General features: G+C 44.3%; 2 protein-coding genes across 2 annotated transcripts; one reads left to right on the forward strand and one right to left on the reverse strand.

Annotated features, from left to right (window-relative positions):
• Nucleotides 1-559: 559 nt before the first annotated feature.
• On the forward strand, nt 560-4649 carry LOC127781729 (chaperonin-like RBCX protein 1, chloroplastic). Its single transcript, XM_052308736.1, has 6 exons — nt 560-849; nt 1824-1918; nt 2298-2415; nt 2592-2608; nt 2699-2761; nt 4243-4649. Exons 1-6 carry the CDS (start codon nt 657-659, stop codon nt 4315-4317), a joined length of 561 nt encoding a protein of 186 aa, XP_052164696.1. The 5' UTR covers nt 560-656; the 3' UTR covers nt 4318-4649.
• A 1243-nt stretch (nt 4650-5892) lies between these two features.
• On the reverse strand, nt 5893-7741 carry LOC127781725 (endoglucanase 21). Its single transcript, XM_052308733.1, has one exon. The coding sequence runs from the start codon at nt 7684-7686 to the stop codon at nt 6091-6093; it is 1596 nt and encodes a 531-aa protein (XP_052164693.1). The 5' UTR covers nt 7687-7741; the 3' UTR covers nt 5893-6090.
• Nucleotides 7742-9983: the final 2242 nt, after the last annotated feature.

Consider the following 9983-nt stretch of genomic DNA (forward strand, 5'->3'; position numbering starts at 1 on the left):
ATGTGTCATGGGTTTTTACTCTTGCGTGTATATAAGCCACTAATAGCATTGCATAATTGTTGGCCTTTCATATTTAAAAGTTATATTTTTCATATTAAATTTACATTTTATTACTCCAGTTGACTAGGCATTTTTAGAAAAATATCATATGGATGCCACATATCATAGATAGATTGATGTTGTGCAAGAATTAATATACTTACATGCATATGAACTAGAGGGAAGGATAGCTTGATACACATAAAATATATTCATTAATTAATAAATTCTTAATATTTCATAAGAAAAGAGCGAGACGGTGAACATTCAATTAAAAAGAATGAAAAAAACATATCAATTTAACTTGTCAAGCATGTTTTTAACGAACTAATACACATGCCCGCGCATCGTGCGGGCTACATTCCTAGTTAATATAAAATGAAACATGCTCTGTTTCCAAACCCACATGCAGATACTAATTTTTCAGGAAATTAATGAAATCCCACTGAAAAATAAAACAAATATCTACTGCCTAAAATATCCTCCGATGGCCGCAACGAATGGCTCAGATTTAGCCGCCGTCGGAAAATATCAACCAATCTCCTTCGCTGCCGGCGCTCAGCATTTTGGCTGCCGCGCCTGCGCGGGGAGGGAGCATCGTTACGCGACTGCCCGCCATGGCGTCTCCTCGCTGCGCCGCCGTCGCCCTCCTCCATCCCGCCGGAGTCGCCGCCGGCGGCGGAGCTCGCCGGCGTGTCCTCCTCCTCGACCAAGAGCGGCCGTTGTGGGGGACGGAGGTGCGCCGGCGCCGGCGCCGGCGTTTCTCGAGCCTCGAGACACCGCCGCGGTGCAGCAAGATGTACGTACCCGGTAATTATTTGTCTGCCCTCCTCTTAATTACGCCACTACTCCCTCCATTTCATACTGTTAGCTTCAACTTTTTTTTAACTTATTTAAATTTAGTTAAGTTTATAAAAAATATAGTAATATTTTTAAGTTAAGTTTATAAGAAATATAGTAATATTCCTATCCCAAGACAAACATAATATCTAAAAATATCTAATGTTATATATATAATAAAACTAATTTAATGTTATAGATGTTACTAATTTCTTCTATTAACTTTAAGACAAATCTAAAGAAATTTAGCTAAGAAAAAAAGTCCAAACGACTTATAATATTGAATGAAGAGAAGTTAAAATGATTTATAATATAAAATGGAGAGGGAGTATTAACCATTTAATTTTTTTAGTCGCAATGTTTGAAACAGAATCATATAATTTACTTGCTTTGCGTCAGTTTTGCATAACCACTTCGAACCATCAGCCAGTTTTGGCAATTTGACATGAAACAGTTTTATTGAGTTTTCTTGTCAAAACTAAAGGAACAGTTTGCCTCAAATATGCTAATCACATTAGTCATCTGTCATCCTGAAAAAAAATAATTTCAAATTTAATCCACACAATAAGAAAAAAAACAAATTACTACACCCTAAGTAGTACTAGTACTATTCATAGTCATAGCCAGATTTGTTATTTTTCTTCAACTTGTTACGTATTTACATGTTGGTGTAGTGATACACCACACAATTATCTGTATTATTATTATTATTGTAATTTTTCATAACCATTTAAAACACATGTGAAGAATAACTGTACATCCACTTAGGTGACAAAAATGAGTTTTCCTGTTTATAAAAAGGAGAGACACGTTTAACCTCGAAAATGAAGACGAGAGAGACGTAAGCTGGGCCAGCGTTTGATGTTTTGGGCCTCTTGGGTTTGGATTTGTGCCATTGTGTGGCCTTACTTACATGTGGTGTGGGTTTGGGTTTGTCGGTCCAGGCTTCGGAGAGGGATCGCCGGAGAAGAAGGCAGCAAGAAACCTGCAGCACTTCTTCAACTACATTGCTGTCAGGGTTGTGCTCACACAGCTTGAGGTACCTACTCTTCATTCCATCTATTTTATCTTCTCATTGCTTCCTTCCAAAGTTTCATCCTAAAATTCAACCGGCATAAAAAGGAATAACAAATGTCGTTAAGCTGTATATAATGTTACTCCCTCCGTTCTAAAATAAACAAACTAGCACAGAATATGACACAATCTAGGACTACTACGGTTCTGAGCATCTTATCATACTAGATTTGTTTGTTTTGGGATGGAGAGAATAGCTCTAAACTTTGTACATAATGCTTTGTGACACTCTGATACACAAGTTATCTTCGTTCCTTTTTTTTTTCTTTAGAGAGAGATATTATGTCTTGCTGGAGATCTGATTAGATAGCTCTTTGTTTATCGTGTTTGTATCATCAATAAAGAGTTACAACCGGGAAGCATATGGTGAGCTGATGGATTTCGTGAACCGAAACTCCCTCAACGACGCTGATACTTTCTGCAAGAAGTTGATCCGCGAGTCTCCAAGGCACAAGCAGCTAGGTAATGATGATAAAACACTTATTTGAACTCCTGAAATAGTTTTGAACTTAATTTGCATCCTGCCATGTTTCGTTCCTGAGTTTTTCTAATCTTATCAATTCCCACCTTACGTGAATGATCAACTCTGCCATAAAGATTACTGACGTCTTAATATCTTGTTTTCACCCTGGGGACAGCAATGAGGATCTTGGAGGTGGGCACTGTCACCAACTACCAATGTCATCTTCTGAACTTAAACCTTTTGATTACCTTTCTCCCGCCGGATTAACTAATACAATTGCAGGTCCGATCTGCTTATGTCAAGCATGATTTCGAGTGGGATAATCTGAAAAGGTTATCTTTCAAGGTCAGATTAATATTCCATTTTAGTTATCTGTATTTTGCAGACAGAAAAAAAACTACCATATATTTCTTCCCTTTCTGGTTAACTTAACTAATATCCTATTTGATTGGTTTATTTTTTTGAACGAATTAGCGAGCCACCAATTTTATTTAATAGAGGAGTAAACTGTACAGTATAAATGGAAAAACAGGACCAAAGGTCCTAACAAACTATGTTATAAGCCAATTTCCCAGATGTTATGCTCCTACTAAGATCCATGCTCTGGCCTCCTCTTTGATTTTCGTCAGCAAGCCATTCGACGAGAGTTCATTTTGCTGAAAGGTTCTACGGTTTCTTTCATTCCAAATCTCCCAGACGACCAAAAGTGTCAACGAACGGAGGGCCTTCTTGGGGGCTTCTTTGGTGCTTGTGATTATTTCCCACCATTCTAGGATTGACGAAGCTTGCTGCCTCGGGTTAGGGTGCAAGTTACTACATGCCACCCAGTTCGCCATAGCCTCCCAAATTCACCTTGTGTAGCGGCAATTCACCAAGAGGTGGAGGGCCGTTTCCTGGGCCTAGCGACACAGAGGACAGACGGAGCCATTCGACCACCCCCTAGTAGCTAGTCTTTCTGAAGTCTAAACTATGTTCTGAATGACCAGCCAGGCGAAGGTTTTACATTTTCGTGGGGTCCAAGGTTTCCAAATTAGGGTGTTGAAGTTGGTGGCCGTTGTGCCGAGAAGCTGCGCATTGTATGCCGACGCTGTCATGTATTCATCGTGATTGTTGAGTTTCCATGTTATTTTGTCCTCCTCATGCTCGGACAACTCAACTGTCTAGGTAGTGCTCCATATCACTACAAGTTGGTTGATCAGTTCCGTTGTCTATCCTGTATCCATTGGAAGGGTCACGTCGAGTAGCCACTGATTTGACCGCAGTGCTTGTTGGAGCGATATGTTCTTTTTCTTTGAGGTTGAGTAGACTAGCGGCGCCACGTCTTTCAACCTCCCTTCCCACCAGGCCGATTCCCATAAGCTAGTAGTTGCCCCGTCTCCAATTTTTATGGTGGTTGTTGCAGCAAAGAGGAGCTTGTTGATGTCGTCATATGGTATACTAGATCCCACCCATGCTTTATCAGACGACTTCCAATCATGCCATGGCCATATGAGGCGCAAGGCACTTACGAATATTATTAAGTGGATTATTGTGTGGATTATCTACTTGATTATAAGGAATAAATTAGATATTTAAGAAAATAAATTTAATAAATAGCTTAAAATTGTGGTCTAATCAATATAAGTAGAAGAAAGTTTTTTTTTGAGAAAACATATTTCAAAGCGTGAAGCAAATAATCTGTTTCAATAACTCGGTGAATGAGCTGAAAAGAACAGGACCTCGTGAAGTCTCCTAAGTAGGAAGTTGAGAACAGTCCTGCCTAATGCACCTAGCTGCTAGTGTTTATTCCATTGTTTAGCTAATTTTTGTTCTTCCATTGTCTGCAGATGGTTGATGAGGCCAACACAAAGCTCATGAGGGACTATGTCTTGGAGACCAGCCACATCGAAGACGATAACTGATGAATTTTGCAGAGTCCCATCAGGAGATCTATCCATTCATGACACTAAATCAATGCCCTTCCACGGATACACAGCTACACGCGCGCATATCTGACAATGTTCTGTCAATCTTACATAGTTTGCATACAAGGTGTATATAAATAACACAAGCTCAAGCCGAAGCTGAGGAATCTACAAAGCTCTGTACTGAAAGTCTGAAACATGATCCCTTAGAACACCACAAAGTGCAGACAGCTGCTACAGATCTGAAAGATGGCATGTACATGGAACATGGTATATGTAGATAGTCAAACATAACTTCAATAAAAACCCTGGAGATAATTCTGCGTGCATGTGCAGATGGTTGAAAACTTGAACAGTCCATAATAGTGCTGATCATTAGCCTTCAGTAATAATTTGCATCATGTTATCTTCTCCCAATCATACATGGACCTTCATACAAACATACCACATGTGAGCAACCACTGCACCATTAGGCAGCTGACGATTTGCTGAAACTTCATGAGTTCTCAGTGGCATCTTGATCAGTTTCAGAAAGACTTGCTATGATCTGTCATGTCTTTTACTTTGACCTTAGAATTAGTAGGTTCAATGTTTCAGAAGTAGCGCTTGTGGCCTCGGAAATGCACTGTAGAATATCCTGTTGAGTTAAAGCCTTGACTGCAAAGTACTCCCTATTTGACGCCGTTGACTATTTATCACAATCAAATGATAGGAAAATAATTAATAATTACTTAAAATTTTTGAATAAGATGAACGGTCAAATATGTGCTAAATAGTCAACGGCGTCAAATATTTAGAAACGGAGGGAGTAAGTAGTTCAGAATTTGAAGAAAAATCGCAGGGTGCTCAGTTTCAGAAAAGAAAAATGGCCAATGGCTGTCATTGAGTCATTCACTTGAGGAGACGGGCCAAAACCACAGTTATTAAGACCGGCCGGACCGGCGGTCCGACCGGAAAAAACCGGAACCAGGGCCTCAGCCGGTCTGGTCCAGTCAAAAGATCGGCCATGCATTCAAACCGGAGGAAATCCGGTTGAACCGCCGGTTTTAGGTATGAACCGGAGAAAAACCGGACAAAATCCGGTTGAACCGCCGGTTTTAGGTATGAACCGGAGAAAAACCGGACAAAATCCGGTTGAACCGCATTAGACCGTCCTGAAAACCGTCCGGTTCACCCGGTCCAAAACGGTCCAGATCCGGTTTTGTTTTGTTTTAGTCGATCTGGGTTTTTATCCAACTATGCATGCAGATGCAGGCAGCAGGCTGCAGCATGTTAGGACTCAAATCCGGAGAGACAGAGATTTTTTTTTCTTTTCTTTCATGAACATGTTTTGTGGTCTATGTTTAAATAGGCAGCAGATTTCCAGATTGATACATCGGAATTTTGTGAGTATGTATGTCTCTGCTTTCGGAATTCAGATACCATATGCATGGTCAGTTATGACGAGCAATTGGAAGATTCTAAAATTTTTCTCTTCCATAACGGAACTGCCATTTTTATATGTTTTGAGTTTTGAAGCATACAAATCCCTTGAAAACCCCTTTTTCTTTTGTAACAAAAACTTCATCTATTTCAACATGCAATTACATACACACTACTACTAAATGCAAAAAATAGCTACACATGCAAACTTACAGTGCCGGCCTATTCAGCCATGCAACAATGCCACAAACCTACACATCCCTAATCAAAATTCTAACACTCCAAATTAAACCTTAACCCAAAAACCAACCAAAACCCCTCCTAATAATCAACTAAAATTCTTGGTGTTCAATCCACTCGTTTAATCATCGATCGATCGGCATTATTATTAGCAGTCCTCGCCGCCATCTTCTGGGCGTGCAGGTGCGCGAAGACGCCGACCATGGGCGCGGTGTTGTACGTGCACGCCTCCGTCTGCATGTAGTTGTCGCGGCTGTCCCTGAACCTGTCGCGGTGGTCCGGCCCGCCGACGATGGCTCCGGCGACCACGTTCGGGTTCGCGCCGCCGCGCCGGAACCAGCGGTCGTACCCCTGCACGCACCCCACGAACCGCCCGTCCGCGCGGTGCGACACCATGGACGCCCCGCGGTGGTGCACCCGCCGCGGGAACCGCCGCCCGTACCCGACCATGTAGCTCACCCCCGCCGGGTTGTCGCCCAGCACGTAGTCCGCCTGCGCCCTCGCCATCGCCGCCAACTCGTCGCCGGTTGCCATAGCCCCACCGGAGCACCGGATGGTGTCGCCGCCGGAGTCGCGGAGGTAGCGGGAGTAGACGGTGAGGAGGAAGGCGGCGTTGGTGACGTACTGCATGTTGTTCCAGCGGCGGACGAACAGCATGCCGCCGGCGGTGCGGTTGACGTTGTCGCCGGCGGCGGCGTTCTTGCCGAGGCAGGCGCAGAGGTACTGCTCCGCCTTGGACCTGTACTGCTCCAGCGTCGCCGCGTGCGCCGCCGGGTGGTCGCCGCCGTCCATGAGCACCTTGGCGGCGAGGATCTGGAGGCCGGCGTACTTGACGTCCCAGCTGAACTCGGTGACGGCCCAGCCGACGCCGCCGAGCTCGTCGGCCATGGCGACGGCGTAGTCGAGGTAGCCGCGGCGGCCGGTGGCGCGGTGCAGCCACAGCGCCGCCCACAGCAGCTCGTCGCCGTAGCCGCTCACCGACGCGTAGTACGCCCTCACCTCGCCGATGCTGCTGTCGTACTTGCCCCTGTACCTGTCGCCGAAGTCGAACAGCTGCTCGGCGTGGCGGAGGAGGAGGCGGGAGTAGCGGGGGTTGGAGCGGCGGAACACGATGGACGCGGCGGCGAGCGCGGCGGCGGTCTCGCCGGCGACGTCGGAGCCGGGGTTGTCGCGGTCCACCTTGTAGGCCTGCCTCGACGTCGTCATGTCCTCCGGCCGCTGCCAGCAGTAGTGGTCGGTGTCGCCGTCGCCGACCTCGGCCCACAGCTCGTCGGCGGCGGTGTGCGCCTTCACGAGGTAGTCGGTGCCCCACTTGATGGCCTCCAGCACGTGCCGCCGCTCGCCGGCGGCGGCGATCTCGTCCCAGAACTCCGCCGCGGCCCACGACAGCATCGTCATCGTGAACGCCATGGGCAGGCCGAACTTCACGTTGTCGCCGGCGTCGTAGTAGCCGCCGACGAGGTCCACCCCTTGCTGCAGCCCGTCGGCGAGCCCCGAGTGGCCGCGCCACCGCACCCGCTGGTTGTACGGCAGGTGCCCCGACCGCTGCGCCTCGAAGTAGAGCAGCCCGCTGTGCAGCGCCTTCTTGTAGTCGAAGCCACCGCCATCGCCATCGCCATCGCCATCGCCGGCGGCGGCCGCCATTGTCGACGTCAGAACGAGGAGCACCGCCACCGCGGCGCACATTGTCGTCGCCGCCGCCATGGCTAGCTAGCGATCTCGCGAGCTCCTTCTTCCTCTTTCTTCTTGGCTGTTTGAATTGCTTCGTCTCCTCGTCGTCATCTCGCGGGTGCTGCCCATTTTATGGTGTTGCAAAGCGCCATGGCTGACCTCTCGTCGTTGACCACACGTTAACCTGGTCGGACCACAACTTAGTTAATTACACTGTCTTAGTTAATTACAGGTGCTAATCATTTGATTATAGGGTGTCCAACAGAAGGATCTAATGCAGAGCATGTAATAGTGGGGCCAAGGTGTCAGTGGGTCATGAGGCTGCCTCAGCTTGGGGGCAGTTTCTGTCGGTAGTGATCTAGCTGGATTAAATGGAGAATAGCTTAATTAATTAATTAAATTTGCTAGAGTAGAGGAAGAAGACTATTATATGGAGATTAAGTAGCTTAGCTTGCAAATTCAACAGTTTAGCAGCTGTGTAGTACTGGGGTTGACTTGCATCACCAACCATGTGGTTTCATTGCACATTTATTTATTTAGTACCCCAGATATAATATGTTGTAGTCAAACCTTCCTATGGAACAGGGGAGCCTATATGCAGCTGGAGAATATTGGAAATCAAATGTATCCATTGATCAACACGTTGCTATGTAATGAGTATTACTTTGCCAAAAAATATTCCCAAATTAGTGTTTTAAAAAAATAAAAGGTTGAGCAGGTCTTTATCAACTTAGAATTGAATTCAACTGCCAAATGAATTCCACTTCAGAATTACCACTCATTAGTTGTATCAATTAATTAACTGGATCTGTTCCAAAACCAAATTAATGTTCTAAGTGGAACAAGAGATTTTGTGTGGTTTCAATGATATACAACAGGTAATGATCATGTTTGAGTTAACAAAGCATGTGCAAAAGAAAACTCAATTTAAAATACAACTTAAGTTAAAAAAGTTGATATACAGCTTAAGTTAAAAAAGTTGAAATTTGAAGATGCAGATGTTGGTTATATCAACTATTTATGGTATTACTACCTCTACTTTTAAATGTGTAACACTGATAAGTTTAATATATACATGGTGATTCATCATTCAATTCGTCTCCTCTACCCAAAATATAAGTTTTGGGACGTAAATAGTACCATCTATTTTTTTTTCCTTTTTGCATATTTGCACTAATCTTGTTTTGAGTACTTATCTTGGGCTATCTTTATTTGCTGAAGTTTCACAATGGATTAGAAGTAAACCAATCTTTTCATTTAACATCACATATATTTACCATCTTTAATTTATACTCTGGACCGGGGTTAGACAGCTTGAGCTGCCATGTTGGCTTTGGCCCAAGAACGACATGGGTTATGCTGTAATTTTTGCATTTTGCTTCTTAAGTTATGAGAATGGATTCGAGGGCTGGTGTCCACCACAACGGAAGTCCTTACCACCAAATACCCAAAAAAAAAAGTTCTTTTTTTAACTTACTTTGTATGAAATACCAAAGAAACTTTTTTTCTCGCGTGATGAGGATACTCAATTGCTGCCATACCAATCCTTTATCTCGCATGATGCACCATCAGTTGCGGCTTCATGGCTTGGCTAAAATTAAGTCCCTCAAAATGCAACAATGGCAATTATATATGTATTATGTGGAAGGTTAGGCTTGTCCTAGTTCATTGTGAAACTTTGGTTAATAAAACAACTTTACTCAGCTGTTTTTGGGTTTGTTTGGGGGAGTTTTAGATTCTGAGAAGCAGCTGTTTGGTAGCCAGCTTCTGAGAATCTAGAAAAGCTCTGAAACCTAGCTTCTTTAGCTTCTTGCTTTTTAGTTCATTTTTCAGAATCTATAATTATGGATTCTCAGAAGCTGTGGATTGTTTGGGACAGCTTCTAGCAGAAATAGTTTTTGAGAAAAGCTGTAGCTGGAACAAGCTCCTCCAAACAGCTCCTCCAAACAGGCTCTTTGTCAAGTACCCAGAGTTCTATTCCTCTTCGTTTTGTCCTAAACATCTGATGGGATAGCACCTCTACTCCAACGAATGATCGATCAACACCTGCAGTTTTGATATATTTAACAACAATCAACTTGGTATCTGCTGATCTATCTGCTGGGGGATCTAGAGCTGTACAAGTGCTGAATTGAATCCGACAGTGCAGGGGGTTGGATCCAATGTAATTAAGCAGTAATTAAATTAAACTAAGCAGGGGATAAGACAGCTACCGTTAGATTCCTTTCCCCTACTACTAGGGTGAGGAACAAAAACCGTTTAGTTGGTTGCTGATGCGTCTTTGTCGCATCGCATTCAGTCAGTCTACGCATGTCGCAGCCTACAGGAAC

This window comes from Oryza glaberrima, chromosome 8 (genome assembly GCF_000147395.1).
Source record: "Oryza glaberrima chromosome 8, OglaRS2, whole genome shotgun sequence".
Taxonomy (NCBI): domain Eukaryota; kingdom Viridiplantae; phylum Streptophyta; class Magnoliopsida; order Poales; family Poaceae; genus Oryza; species Oryza glaberrima.

Excerpts from the sequence above, each read along its gene's own strand:
- LOC127781729 (XM_052308736.1), top strand. The coding sequence starts at position 657 with ATGGCGTCTCCTCGCTGCGCCGCCGTCGCCCTCCTCCATCCCGCCGGA. Across the intron at positions 850-1,823 it reads CAGCAAGATGTACGTACCCG|GCTTCGGAGAGGGATCGCCG; the intron begins GTAATTATTTGT and ends TTGTCGGTCCAG. Across the intron at positions 1,919-2,297 it reads TTGTGCTCACACAGCTTGAG|AGTTACAACCGGGAAGCATA; the intron begins GTACCTACTCTT and ends TCATCAATAAAG.
- LOC127781725 (XM_052308733.1), bottom strand. The coding sequence starts at position 7,686 with ATGGCGGCGGCGACGACAATGTGCGCCGCGGTGGCGGTGCTCCTCGTT.